Raw genomic sequence first — 15,694 nt, 5'->3', positions numbered from 1 at the left:
ATACTTTAATCTAAGTTTGTGTACTGAGATGAATAAATAGTTTGAAGTTTTGCACTTAAGTTCCTTGTCTCGCTTGCGTCATTTCCCCCATCGAGTAAAAAAATTGACGTTGCGACGCCAATGATTGTTCCAGTCAGTAATTTAAAACTGGTAAAAGCTGGTCTGCATTGTTAAACATTTTTAGCAATAATTTGCACTTGACTTTTACTAAATTAAAAAACTTAAACGAGCTAGAATTCTATTTAAACTGTCAATTTTAAAAATAATTTTGTATCTATCATCAACTGCATTTAATTTTTTTTTTCTTGACTCAGCGTAAGCGATTTTTTCTATAATTTGCTAACTTCAATGTTGCCGCATATAAACTGCTTTCCAATAATAAAAAAGGCAGTGTTTGTTTAAATCTTGTTTATTATTCATTTAAAAACGCTAATTAAAGTTTTTAATTTGATTCAAATTTAAAATTCACTAAAAAGTGTTGCTTTTATAAAGTGCTCTATTTATAAAAAATACGTAATACCAATAATAAAAGCCGTATTGAAAAAATTTAACAATATACAATACTTATGAAAATTGATACGTCGCGTTTACAAAGGAAAGAAAATAAGAACGAAGTAGTAGAGCGTTATTGATAATAAACAATTCTGCTTCCATATAGTAAGTAGTTTTCCTTTATATAAAAAAATCAAAATAATTTAAGGACCAACATTGAACTGAACAAAATTGAACCAACAAAAAAATGTAATTAATGACATCATCGAAATGGCACCTGTAAAACGCTGTGATTGGTTCCTTGGAGAATCTTTTATAATTCATTATTATACCGGCATTCTTTGATATAACGATATCACATACACCGCTTACAATAGTCAAAATAAAGTCGGCAAATAGCGCACAGAAGTAAACAAGCTTCTTTTGAAAATAAAGAGCATAACTTATATTGGTTTGAACTTTGCCGCTCACAACATTGAACCGAGCTGTGCTGTTAGCACTGACACATGAAATACAGCAAGTTATTAGAACAAGTTTACGATTTTTTTAATAATCCTAATATAAAATATCATGCCCCAACTACCAACTTCAACAGCCGAAGAATATGGCGCTGAAGATGAAATAAAGCTATATACCCAAGAAGAGGACGAATGCAGTGATACCTCAACTGTTGACGTTGTTAATGATATTAAGGATGACTTGTTAAATGAAGATGGACCAGATACTGTGAGTAATTTACATTAGCTCGCATTAGGTAAAAACTGACTGGCAGTTTATTTTAAGCTTATGTGTTTTTAATGATTATTCAATGTTATATTTTAGGGTAAGTATCCTAAATGTCACAATTAAAGAAAGAGAAAAAAAAAGCGTTGTTTTTAACATTCTTTAAAATTCAAAGCATGTAGTTACCTCTCTACAGCTTCAGTAATCAATCATTATTGATCTGTCATTAGTTACTGCCACAACAAACTTTTATTTGTTGAACTTATTTTATTATTTTTTTGAGTTTAAAATTTTTTTGCTTTAATTTATAAGTTAAAATGTATAAATCGTTATGATAGCTTATTGCTTAGGGGTTACATAGTTGATTTTAAATGTTTTAATCTTTTAGATAAAAATACAAATTATCTCTAAAATATCTCTGTTTATGACTAAAAATACTTTACTGCATGTCTTATTGGATTTAATTATAGATGGCTGATTTGTATTTAATTCATTGTAAAGAAAGTGTATGACAGTGAAAGTAAAACTAATTACAATATGTCATTAGTTTTACAAGTACTCACAGAGGATACAACTAACAGAGGACTTGCAAAACAAGAGAAAAAAGTCAGATATTGTAGTTATTGATGAACGATGATGAATAAATTCTGATAACTAGAAAACTTTTTTCTAAAATTTAGCTTCTTTCTGCTTATTTAAAAATATTTATAGTTTTATCTAAATAAATATGTTTTTTATTTAATTATAACATAATCTTTCATATGCAGCATATTTGATATCAGATCAGATATGAAAAAAAATTATATCTGGTATACAACCTGTAAATTTTTAAATTATTTAAACAAAGTAACTTTTAAATTTTTGCAGTTCCTTATTTTTGTACTATCCATATTTTTCATACTGACCTACTATGAAAAACATATAGCTTAATTTATCATATTAAAACTAGCTCAATGATTTTCATTTATTAGAGAAAACCTAATGATGATATGTATCATGGTGACTCGATGAGATATGGAAAAAGTGAAGTTGGTCATGGTAAATTAATTATATTTTTACATAAATACATATATATATGTGTGTGTGTGTATATATATATATATATATATATATATATATATATATATATATATATATATATATATATATATATATATATATATATATATATATACATATATATACATATATATATATATATATATATATATATATATATATATATATATATATACATATATATACATATATATATAAGAAAAAGTCTTTTTGATTCTTTTCTATAGGGATATATGGCAGCCCTGCCGCTGTTATTGTGACGCCACAAAATGTAAGTTTATATATATTTAGATTTATCATTTTTTAAAAGGTTTAGTAGATCCTTTAAATTCTTTTAATAAGAAACCATTTAGCCATCAAACTGGTTTTAGTTGTTAACAAATATACTTTTAGTAAACCAAATAGTTTAAACTTAAGCGGTAAAAAACTAAATTAAATATCTTTTTATTACTATTTTATTGAGTTTTAATTTGATTTTCAATTCTATTGAGTGAGAAGCAGCTGTTTTAAAACTTATTTTTTTTTATTTTATTAAAATCTATAATTATTGTAAGTTTTTTCCAGTTATTAGTTATAAATAATAATCGGAAAAATTTTATAATGACTTTAAAGTTTTAATGAAATTTGACTTTTTTTGTTTATTGAGGTACTTGAGTACTTTATGTTTAAGTTTGTTGTCAAAATAATAAATAAAAAAAAGAGTTTAACTGAAGTGTAGATTTAAATTTTTTTTTTGGAAAATTATGAAAACTGAATTCCTGTTATAATTGCTTATTGTTATAATTTTTTGTTGTCTATAAGTTGAAGTTGTTATTTTTATATTTAGTTATGTTCTAGAGAATTTTTGTTTATTTTGAAAATGTGCATAAGTTGTATGAAAAGATATTAAACATAGAGTCTAAAAAGAGAAATATATGTTTTATTTACAAGTTTTTAAGCAAATAAGATACCCATGGCATAAATAATTAGAAAGTTTGATGGATATGGAGATGTTTTAGTATGTTTGAAATAGGTCAAACTGGATGGAGAGAACAAATGATGGGCATTCTTATTATCTTTGATAATGCCACTGTTACTCAAAGCAAGTGCATTTGCCTTATACAAGCAATTCAGTGTTAGCAAGAAACCCTCCACTGTGGATAACGAAAAAGCTATATTGAATAGTATGCAGCAGATAGTTCTGAAACCTATAAGCTTTTTAGAGATTTGTTATTAGAAAAAGTAAGAGTCTGACGATGTGTACCTGGCCAGTTTGCATCAACTTATGTCTTCAATATTAACGTTTAGTTGAAGTTGAGTTATTGCAAGTAGATCTATCAAGTTACGAGCTGAAGTAAAAAGTAGATGTGTTAAATGTTTTTAATTTTGCAAGTGTTTATGTCAAAATCAAATAAATAGGAATGTGCTTCAACAATCTCTGGAATCTATAAAACATTAACAGATCATCTTTTAAATGGTTGGTTGAAACCGTATATAAAACATAAAAAAGACATTGCCTCAATTGTCTTGTTAATTTTAATTAGTTCAACAAGTGTCTCAGTTTTGATTTGAATCCAGCACCAAATATCATGTCACCAAATATCATATCTTAGGCAAGTATTGAATTTGCATCTGTTTAGGAATTAAAAGCAAGAGCATTATTGGAAACACAGCAATATTATTTAAAAGTCAGAAGATACAAAAAAAATAATCTGACTGTGGTTTTTTGCAATATGTTGGCACTTGATAAGGCATTTTCCTGTTGGAAACTTAGAATTGTACATAGCTTTACAAAATGTCATAGTCAACAGTCTTCTTCGTTTGAAATTCAATGCCAGCACAAGAAAAAGCGCTGACAGGATGGCCTTTTATAAGTTAGCCTGCACGATTTAAAATTCTTGCCATAGTCTTTGCAGGCATGTGGGCCAGCGTGAAAAAACTTGAGCGTAAAAGCACTGGCTAAATGGAGAAGACTGAGTCAAGGATAAGTTTGGGATGATCTAAAATTGGGATAGATCAAACACAATTGTGATTGATCAAATTGTTGCCCTAAATGGAGTTTGATAATGGTGTAAAAGGAAGAATAAAAGATGCTGAAAAGATTTGAGATTTAACTATTGTGGTGTGATGCAAGTAGCATGGCAATAGGAGTTGTTTTAAAATATGTTGGTGTGATAATTAAAGGTGCTATTAAGCATCAATGTTGTGATGAAGTATATTGGTGACTGGTGCACATGTAAATCTAGACATGGGATACACTAACTGGGATAACTAGTTAACAATAAATAACACTAAATCTAGATGTGGGATAACACAATAACTTGTCATTATTCACTGACTCAGTAATTGTTTATGGATGGCATTAGATTACTAGAAGTAGTTAAGATTAGAACTATTGGTTACTTGCAAAATGAAAAAATTTGGCTTGTGAAAATAAAATAGTTTTATTGATCTAAAATCTACATTTTAGAAATTTTATTTGTTTTAAACAATTTTTAAGGATGTTAATAAGATTATCTGATAAGTCTTTGTTGGTTAAACATATTTTTGATCAGTAATTTTTATGAAACAGTTTTTCCAAAAGTTATTTTATAAACATTTTTATAAAAAAGGCTGATGGGTTGTATACTTCCATGAAACACCAAAGCACAATAACTTAAAAAAATTTTTAACATTTTAAACTTTACAAACATAGTTTAATGCAAGAGCATTTAGTTTAATGCAAGTCTTTTGTCTCAGTATTATCTCAAAAAATATTACATAATTTATAATAATCTCAGATTATATAAACCGTTACTGTTACAGTAAATTTACATTTACAGTAGTTACTGTTACATTTACATTTACAGTAAATGTTACAATTCAAAAAAGTGCTCAAAAACTGTTTTACAAATATCAATATTAGGTAATATAGAAATAAAAGATTAATATTAAGTTAATGTCACTTTTTTTTATAGAGATATTATGAACAACACCAGTCATATCGTCATGGCAATACTGCTAACAGTCAACCTTATGCAAATCCATTTATTTCAACTCGTCCACCACTATATACTCGTGATGAAAGACCTTATTATGATCATCCTTCTTGGTATAAATTTCATTAGTATAATATAAAGATCATGAATTTAAAAAAAATATATTTATATTGAATTTTTACCTTATATATATTATACCTTATATCGTAAATGTTGAAAATTTATTTTTAAGGCCTCTTACTCAGCCTGATGGACCACCTCAATATCCACTGCCATATGGAGCTATGCAACAAAAATATTTTCGATACCCTCCTGGTATGGCAGGAAATGTACCATTTTATAGTTCTGGGTAAGTTTTGGTGGTTAATTTTTTATTCTCATTAAAGCTCTTTTGGCATATATTGGGTTTCTATTTTATTTTATATATTGGCATATATTGGGTTTCTATTTTCTCTGGTTTTTATTTTATTAAACTAGTTTTTCTCGAAATGAGACCAACTTAGGTTTTTAAGGCAATAAATAGATGCATATTTTAAAAAATACAGAATTTTTATAGAAATTATGACCAAATAATATAAACGAAAAGTATTCTGTAAACCTTCTAATGAGCTTTTTTATTGCCTAAATACTACTTATATTGCTACAGCACACATTAAGTTTAAACATATAAGCGTTATCTTGAGGAATTGGTAGGAATGCAAAAAAACTTCTTGTAAATAATTAGTAAGTCTTAGGGAAACAGTCTTTCTAATGCGTTCATCGCGTTCAAAACGTACTCTAGAAATCTTATTTAGTTGAAACACAATACTTCGTTTCTGTCAAGATTTGAATTACTAATTTGTTTCTGCCAACAATTGAAAATTATTGTTTTTAATAGTCCATTAATTGTTATAAAGCCACACAATGGCTTGTGGTCAAAATTTATAAAGAACTGCTGCTGCGGTTAATTTGTGCTGTCAAGCGAAAGAGTTAGATGACTGAAAATATAAGTTAAATAATAAGATTGCAGTAGTGGTAGAACGCTCGCTTCGTAAACGAGAAGTTCCAAGTTCAATTCCCACCACGTTCCTGGTAGTACTGCACTTAACTTGTTTCTCCATGCAGCGGCCTTGTTTGTCAAGGTTTGTGTTTCAAAGTTATAGAGTTAAGAGAGGGTTGTAACCACAACTAAAGTAGCTTCCTTGGCTGTAGTGGCCTTCTTGGCCTTTGAAGGTGAATTGACATTAAAAAAAAAAAACGAGATTAAGCATTAGTATAGATAATTTTGAAGTAACAAAAATAATCTATGAGCAATAATGGAAGGAATATAAGTGATGCCTTGAAACATTCCAATTGATTTCCTTCTTCAATGGTGTAATTAACTTATCACATGCATAAAGCTCTATTAAAAGTACATAAAAAGAAAACCCTTAAAAAATACAACCTAGATGATACAAATTATTTTACTATCTTTTATAAAACAAAATTACAGCTAATAATACAAAAATCACTAAAAATTATTTTCATTTGCAAAATTCTCTAAAATCTTGAGTCAAAACTCATTTTTCTCAATTTTCATATTTTATCAAACAACAAAATTTTAGGTATTCAACTAAAATTATAGCTATGTAACTTCTGTGTTGCTTCTTGTTGCAATCTCTGTGTTGCAACACAGAGATTAATCAGCTTATACCAGTGAGCAGCATCAAAATTGATTTTCAGACTTTTCTTCAAATTTATTTTTAAACTTTCTTTTATTCTGTAAATCTAAACTAGTTTATGATTTGATTTAAAAAAAAAGCATTTTAGTCACACTTAAACTTGATTTGTGTACTGAATATATTATTACTTGTTTTGCTAAGAAGTCTAGTGAAGTCTTTTAGTCTGTTGCGATCATGTTTTAGCACTTTAGAGAAGTTCGATAAGTCTGCATACTTTCCACAGTGTTATGTTTTTGTAAAACACTAAACATTTTATTAGCCTGCAGCATATGTATTAGGAATTGTCCTGTGGGTCAAATAATTTCCAGTAAATTTATTTTCATAACTAGATGTAAGGTTAAGGTTCAATGTAATTTTTGAACAACTCTTGATGTTTTAAAAGTATATTAAACCTTTTGATTATTTTATTGATTTTTTTGTTCTGTGTCCACATCATTACTAAGAGTTTTGATTTAGCCCTATCTAGTTTAAACTTGTCAATCCAGAAATGAATAATATCAATGTCACTTTTAAAGAGTCATTTAATGTGATCTAGTTAAAGTATTTGCAAGAGCTGTATCTACTTTTGACAAGCTTCTGGGTATTTCCATAGCAAGTCTTGGAAGTTTAACCAAAGTGTATTTTTCAAGCAGATTATTTATTGGTTGCTTTTTATCTAATGAAAAAAAAAGTTTTCATTTAGTTTACTACAAATTTTAAATGTAAATTTTTGGCTTTTTTTGTAAACCAATATAAATAAACTCATTGTGTAATATTTAGTTAAAAGTATAGTTATTTTGAAAAAGTTTTTGCTTCTTTTAAGTTATTTTAATCTTCTTTAAAAGTTGCAATTGAAAGTTAATGTAATTTTAAATAGTTGTAATACTACTCATAAAAGCAATGATTGTTGTAGTAAAATGTTATGGCATGTTATGTTATAAAGCAATGATTAATATAGAATGATATATAAATGATACTGTATATATATTGAAATATTTATATATTAAAGAAGAATAAAATTTTACTTTTTGTATACAAAGTTATCCTGTCATGACTGGAAGATCTACAAAAGAAATGAAAAGACCACATGTTAAAAAACCATTAAATGCATTTATGCTTTATATGAAGGAACAAAGGCCAAAAATTGCTGCAGAATTTACACTGAAAGAAAGTGCAGCTATAAACCAAATACTTGGAAAGCGAGTATGAAAACTTATTTTTATTAATTGTATTTTTTTTTATTGTTATGTTTTTATATATATATATATTTTTAAATATATATATATTTTTAAATATATATATATATATATATATATATATATATATATATATATATATATATATATATATATATATATATATATATATATATATATATATATATATATATATATATATATATATATATGTATATATATACAGATGTAGTTTTGGTTTAAAAGTTTCTTTAATATTTTTAGTGGCATGCTTTAGAGAAGACCGAGCAAGCTAAATACTATGAAATGGCACGCAAGGAACGCGCCATTCATATGCAATTATACCCAGGCTGGAGTGCTCGAGACAATTACGCTCAAATAGGAAGGAAAAAAAAACGTCCAAGAGATAAAAATGAAGGTTTGTTTCTTTTTATTTATTTACAAACAATTATTCGATTAAATAATAATTATTTTTTTTTTTAAATCCTTTTTTTAAGTTCGAAATTTTTATTAGGCATGTGTGCCCATCAAAAAATAATAGCAAATTGCAAAGCAAACGATTTTTCTCAAAAATATGAAAAATTGTTTTTTTATCTCTATATATATTCAGTGATGGATACAGGAATTGATATACAGTGACTGATAAACAGATTCCCTGTATCAGTCACTGTATATATTAAGTAAAAAAATAAAAATAAAAACTGTACCTAAATAGCAATACTCAGGTTTATCTAAATATGGTGAGTAAAATTTAGTAGTTTTATGCTTTTTATAAATGTCACTTTGGAATCGTAATCTTAGCTATTGTAAATTTGGTTTGTCTTTTATGAGTAAAAGATGTTTTTGCTTCTAACATTAACTTCCTCTTTTTCAGAAATGAATCCAAAAAAATGTCGCGCACGGTATGGATTAGATCGACAAGAACAATGGTGTAAGCCGTGTAGGTAATAACCAATAATGATAATAATAATCAATAGTTATATAAGTATCTGATAAGTTTGTTATTTAAAATGTTCAATGATTTTATCCGAATATATGTGTTAAAGTTTAAAAAAAAAGATTTGAAGTTCCGTTAATTGATTTTGCTTATAATTAATATGTAGATATAATTTTATTACTTATAATTTTTTTGTACGTAAAATTGGGTTTATAAAAAAACGCTTATTCTTTAAAGGAGAAAGAAAAAGTGTATACGATTTATTATCGGAGCCGACGGCGAAGCTACAGAAGTTCCGGAAAAGGATCAGCGTGATTCAGACTCCGATGATAACCAAGACAAAAGTGATGAAAGCTTTTCTAAGGAACATTTACATGGCTTAGCTAATATAACCACGCTATCATCAGACAATCATGTAAATAATAACAATACAATACTAATAGATGAAAATATAAAAGACGAAAGGCACTCGACGCCGCCTACTTCAAAATCTTCATCTTTAGTAACGAACTCAAATAGAGATTTACCTCAAGTATGTTCTTACTCTGAACGTACTTTACCAACGCTTCAGGCAATCGAAACTAGATAATATACAACGCATTTATTCTAATTGTGTTGGAATAATTTGAGTAACATAAATATGTTACTCTTCTGGTGCGCTTCGAACATCAAGTTATCCTTGAGCACGAATACCTCATGAGTTTTGCTTGTAGATAGAAAGTGACTAATATATTTTTCAAGTTATTGTGGCTAATATGCATAAATTATTTGCCACTAATATGCATAAATTATATCGCGTCTATTTACTTGCGTGTTTTAATTTCTGAATAAGTTATTGGTGAGATGTTTAAAAAATGTTCCAGCTAAGAACATTAGTGTTAAGATGTTTAAGAAAGCTGAGAATTCTATATATTTCTATAAATAAATTCTATAAATAAATCTCATTTATAAAACGCTTTATTTTTTGTAAATATCGATTAAACATTTAATTTTGTGGAAGCTTTGATTACTACAAAGTATATTGAATTTAAATTTCTGCGTCATATATATATATATATATATATATATATATATATATATATATATCTCGCGAGGTTTTTTTGAGTCTTGATATAAACAATTTAATTTAAAAATTTAGGACACGACTTATAAAAAAAATTTTATTGCTAATGTTTTCACAACTTTTTCACTTATAATTTTTTTTAATACAGTAGAAAAATATTCTGAGGTGCATAACACTATCAATAACTTAAATTTTTCAAAAAGCGGAGGTGTACGAGATTATTCTAACCTCACGGTACGTAAATTTATGTATGTATATATATATGTATGCATGTATGTATATATATATGTATGCATGTATGTGTGTGTATATATATATATATATATATATATATATATATATATACATATATATGTATATATATATGTATATATACATACATATATGTATATATGTATACATACATACATACATATGTATACATACATACATATATATATATATATGTATATATACATACATATATATATATACATACATACATACATATATACATACATACATACATAAATTTATGCATATACACATATGCATATGTATGTATGCATGCATTCCAGTGGTTCTCAACGTTTATGTAAAGCGATCTCTTAAAATCTAAAAAAGATGCAAACCCCAGAATATATATTTTAAAAATCTTTTGTTTTTTCACACGGTTGAATAGTACTTTATGCATAGACTATATTAAAAATAACCCATCGTTCTTTTCGTCACACAAAATTTAAAGACTCTTAACTAAAAAATTGTGCTTTATAAACGATACCTTTCTTTTTAAATCATATATATGAATATATATATATATATATATATATATATATATATACACATATATATTTATGCGTACATGTAGCATTGTTAGTTTTCAGGGCAATTTTGAAGAAGCAAGCCTTCTTCCGTGTCATTAATAAAAGATTTAATTATCAGAGTTTTTTTTAAAAAAATCTTTTATTATGAATCGGGGCCTTGGGCTATAGCCCCCCCCCCTTCCCATCCTTAATCTACGACTGGTATGTAGCATAAATATTTAAAACCTTACAGTCTAGTTTATCAATATGATTTTGTGGGTAACTTTAAAAAGCAAATTGCTATATAAAGTTTTACATAACCACTATCCACAAAAGCTCTTAACAAGTTATTGCAAACCTTCTATGCTTGATTTATTTATGTAATAATTTAGTAACTGGTATTTATCATACTCAGGTTATGGCAGGCTATAAAAATTAAATACTTATTTTAAAATAAAAAATATTTTTTTCCCTAAGGAGTCTTCCGTAAAGGGGTTATTTGGGTATAGGGGGTAACCAAAAGCGTTCGAAAGTGTACAAAGAGTGAGGGAATGTTAGAGACAGCGTGTACGTACGCAATTTTTTTAAATTGTTGGTAATAGTATTACAAGCTTTCTTTCTACTTACAGTAGTAACGCACTTTCTTTTAAACTCATGAAAATGAATGAATACCCTCTTTAGTTCTTGCAGTCCAACGAGTCGTTTGTAAGTTGATGCTGCAGCTGCTTTGAAATCATGTCAAACCCAGTCCTTACGTGGTTTGTTTCAATCAATTTGATTGGTTGTTGGATTTGTTTGGTTTTGTACAAAATGCTAAGCAGTATTTGTCTGCTTTTGCACAATATTAGTAATTTTTCTAAGTAATTACAACAATATAGACAATAGAGCCTACTTGTGCTCGAAAATCATTCAAAAGCCAATGACAATCATTATCTGCTATACTCAGTACACATAACCTTGTAATTAGTAAACATTAGATTTGTCTAGTTTTGCATGGGAGATCTTCATATATTATACAATATTATTATTCAATAATACTCGAAAATGAACCAAATAATATGGTCCGTTTTCGAAGCATCTGGTATTTTAATGAAGTAGAATACAGAATTAAATATTGGTGTTTGGGTTTTTTAGACGCCAAAATCTTATTTATATCTCCTCCTGGAGTTTACCAAGTCTCTCCATCACTTCTAGTATCAGATGTCATAGTTGCATCCTCTGATATTTTTTCCAACAAGTATTAGTTCGTCTAGTCCTTCATAAATAGCTTTAACAGCTTCTGGTCATTACTTTAAGGTGTTTCAAATTCCCTCTTCACTTTGATTAGCACAACTCTTTTTAATTTTTTATAACAAGTTGTTGAACAAGAGAAAAACAAACTTTGGTTGATTCAGGTAATAACTATAAAAGCACTATAAAAGATGAAATTATTGAAAAAAATTGACATTAAACTAAGTTTTTAATTTCATTTGATGATTTGACATCGATTTGAACACTGTTCAGTTAAATTTACTCCTGCTAAGTTCAAGCTGTGGTCGTCACAGTTGCCGAACAATGCTCTTTAATTTGCTAAACTTAGGTTTGTTTTTCGCGGACGAGGACGAGACCATAAACTGACAAGAGAGCAAGCTAATAATAATAATAATTTAAAAATTGCTTTTCAAAAATTACACCTATTTATTAAAATAATCATAAAATTACTACAATTGGACTAAAAAGGAGAAAATGATTATTTTTTTTAGATTTGATCCATTTGAGCTTAATTTTACAAAACCGTCCCTTAGAAATTCTAAAATTTTTTCATCTTCTAAATTTATTGAAACGTAAGAACCCTGAAAAAGTAGAACTAAGCGCACTGGATTGAAACGGAAAAAAACAGTTACTTTAATGAAACACATGAGGCTGTGGAAGCCTCAGGAAAGAAAGATAAAAGATTATATTAAAGTAAGAGATAACTAAAAACAATTGTAAGGTGTTAGATAGATGTCCAGGATAAAAACACAAAATTCAAGCAAAAATTTATTATTAATAATTGTTTACGTATATTTCATAATTAATATAGTAGACGAAAAAAGAGGGGGTGGTAGAGCTAAGAGCACTGAACCAAATGTTAAAAAGCGCTAAAAAGTGGGATTAACAAACGCGAAAAATAGAAAAGTAATATGAAGCAATTAAGGCTATTTGAAAGTATGTAGAGGGCATGGCATAACTGAAGCTTAAAAATTAGGTATATACGTGTGTGCGTCTTACTTAGAAAATACACTGAGAGGCTTAAATGGTATAAGAAAGCTGAAGTAAAAGTAAAAAAAAAGTAAAGTAAAGTCTTTAGAATAAACTAGAACACGCAGAATAAGCATCTCTTTACTAAAGAGATTTTACTTTACTAAAGATTATTCAAAATCTTTAGAATAAACTAGAACACGCCATGTAGAATAAGCATCTCTTTACTAAATTTTTTTACATCTCTTTACGATATTTTACATAGCTTTCTAGAAATTATAGTATTTCTACTCTTTGGTACTCTATGAATATGTGCCTTATTCAAAATCAAACAACTGAAACATTTTTTGAATACAAAAAAGAAAAAGTAAATGGTTACAAGACAAACATAAGACCAACTGGATATAAAAGAAAAAGAATGAAAATTAGATTGTAGTGGGATATGCACCATGGTCGTTCCGTGTTTGAAGTGAACGGCTTATCCAAATAAGCTAAACTTGCGTATACTAAATGTAAAAAAACTTTAATTAAACCTAGAAAAAATAAGAAAAAAATTTTCTAATTATTTCTAGTGATCAAAGTAATCTAGCAGCTTATACAAAATGTTAGGCGGATCATGTTAGGAAAAAAAATTCAGGTATCTACGTCAAGTGGGAAGTACTCAATCTTTGAATCTGAAACATTTTTGTTGTTGTAATTCGGACATATTTACAACGCAGTGAAATAAGAAAAGGTGTAAATATATAAAAAATCACCGAGAATAGAAACTTGCAAAATTTATTATCCATCATTGCAAAAAATACTTTTAACTTAAGAGACTCAATGTAAAATTAAGAGATAAAAAAATGAAAATAACACAAAATTAAGAGGTAAAAGATAAAAGGATTGCAATTGAAGTTAAAATACATCAAGTACATTGAATAGTGTTTAATGGCTACCAAACTTTATCAACTAAATCAAGCGAGCACGCTAGAAGAAATGAAAGATACAAATTAGCACAGCAATATTATGCGTATTACATTGCTGTTTGGCCAAAAACACTTTTTTTTACCAAGCCGGAACATCTAGTTTCACTTTTGGATTTAAAACTTGAATAGACACGTGTCTGTCGCCATCCAGGCGTAATCCAAAAACACTTTTATTGCCCGCGCAGTTTTACTTGTAACTTGAGTATTTGAACACGTGTCTTTGTAGTTTTAAAATCAAATTTAAATGTCGCGTGCTTTTATCATTGATTTGATTTCACATTCTTTACGGAAATTTTTTATAATATAATACTAAGTTTCCGTAACGGTGAAAACACAATTAAATTAACTAATTCGGACGTACTTGCAACGTGTAAAAAATAAAAAATATTTTGTTAATCAAATATTAACAAATAAAAAGACAAAATAGAGTATTATTATCAAATACAAATACATATTTGATCCCAAACATTGCTGAAGAGCAGTATAGAGTTAACAAAGTTTAACATAGCTTAAACGAAATTTAGAAAAGTTTAATACTCAATAGTGAAAACTACAGTTTGTTTCTTCTCTCCTGATTTTCTCCATTTAAGTCAATATTGACCGTTTTCACAATCATTTACTGCACAATGAAAAGACATATTTCTTTTTATCTGTTACTTTTTTGCAGCTTTTTTTATATTTTGACTTCAAAGTATTAAAAAAATCTTTATTTACCTCCGCTAAATTTGCCCACGACATTTAAGATTCGAGCGCAACACTTTTACTGTAATGAGAGCATCGTGTATTTAAATTAATATTTTATTATAGTTTTTTTTTTAAATGCACTACTTTAAATATTTTTTTAAGTGACCTACATATATATATTAAGGTTGTTAGGGCTGCGCAAAGTGAATTGAACATCAACTAACCGTTAGTTTTATAGAGGTGTCCCGGATATTTTTACCAGAGAGTGAACTTTTCTAAAGTTCTATAAATGTTTATCAAGTAAAAAAAAGTTTTGCCATTTTACATTAAATAGTGTTTAAGATTTAAAAAAATAAAATCAATAAAAAAACTGGTATAACACTAGTATATGCGTTAATAATATATATAGAAAAATCGTTTTTTAAAGCCAAATTTTTTTTTAATTACTAGTTTCTATACTTCGTCAGCACATATACCATGTCATACAGTTTTTTACTGATTTTTTAATATAAGATCTTGAATACTATTTATTGTAGACTGGTAAGACTTGTTTTTTCTTCATAAACACTTATAGAACTTAAGAAAAGTTCACTATCCGGCATATCCAACAAAAATATCCGTGACATCTCTAGTTATATATAAAGCAAAATGAACATATATCAACTAAGAGTTATGGCATGGGAAGACAATCATTAACTTTAGGGAAAAAGAAAGAGTTTTCAACTTTTTCTGTCTTAAAAGTGGCCCTAAAAAGCGGTCTTCTTTACAAAAATTTGTTTTAACGATTGAGGTTTTAGTTCATTAAATGAATTAAAAAACCCCCTCTATCATTTATCAAACCCTTTCTATCAAAAGGGGTTTTAAAGCTAAAATAAATTTTTCATAATTATAAAAACAATGACAATAAATGTGATAATTGAGAAAAATATTTTAA

At 27.4% G+C, this 15,694-nt stretch overlaps 1 protein-coding gene across 1 annotated transcript; it reads left to right on the top strand.

Annotated features, from left to right (window-relative positions):
- Nucleotides 1-937: 937 nt before the first annotated feature.
- On the top strand, nucleotides 938-10,032 carry LOC100199257 (transcription factor 7-like 2; the record flags this gene model as incomplete). Its single annotated transcript, NM_001309733.1, is given in 9 exon segments — nucleotides 938-1,218; nucleotides 2,187-2,253; nucleotides 2,502-2,545; nucleotides 5,211-5,344; nucleotides 5,464-5,580; nucleotides 7,951-8,113; nucleotides 8,371-8,524; nucleotides 8,981-9,050; nucleotides 9,281-10,032. Coding segments are annotated over 9 exon segments (1,257 nt in total). The 3' UTR covers nucleotides 9,633-10,032.
- Nucleotides 10,033-15,694: the final 5,662 nt, after the last annotated feature.

The sequence above is a fragment of the Hydra vulgaris genome, chromosome 04 (assembly GCF_038396675.1).
Source record: "Hydra vulgaris chromosome 04, alternate assembly HydraT2T_AEP".
NCBI classification, from domain to species: Eukaryota; Metazoa; Cnidaria; class Hydrozoa; order Anthoathecata; family Hydridae; genus Hydra; species Hydra vulgaris.
This window is presented reverse-complemented; position numbering and strand designations above follow the sequence as displayed.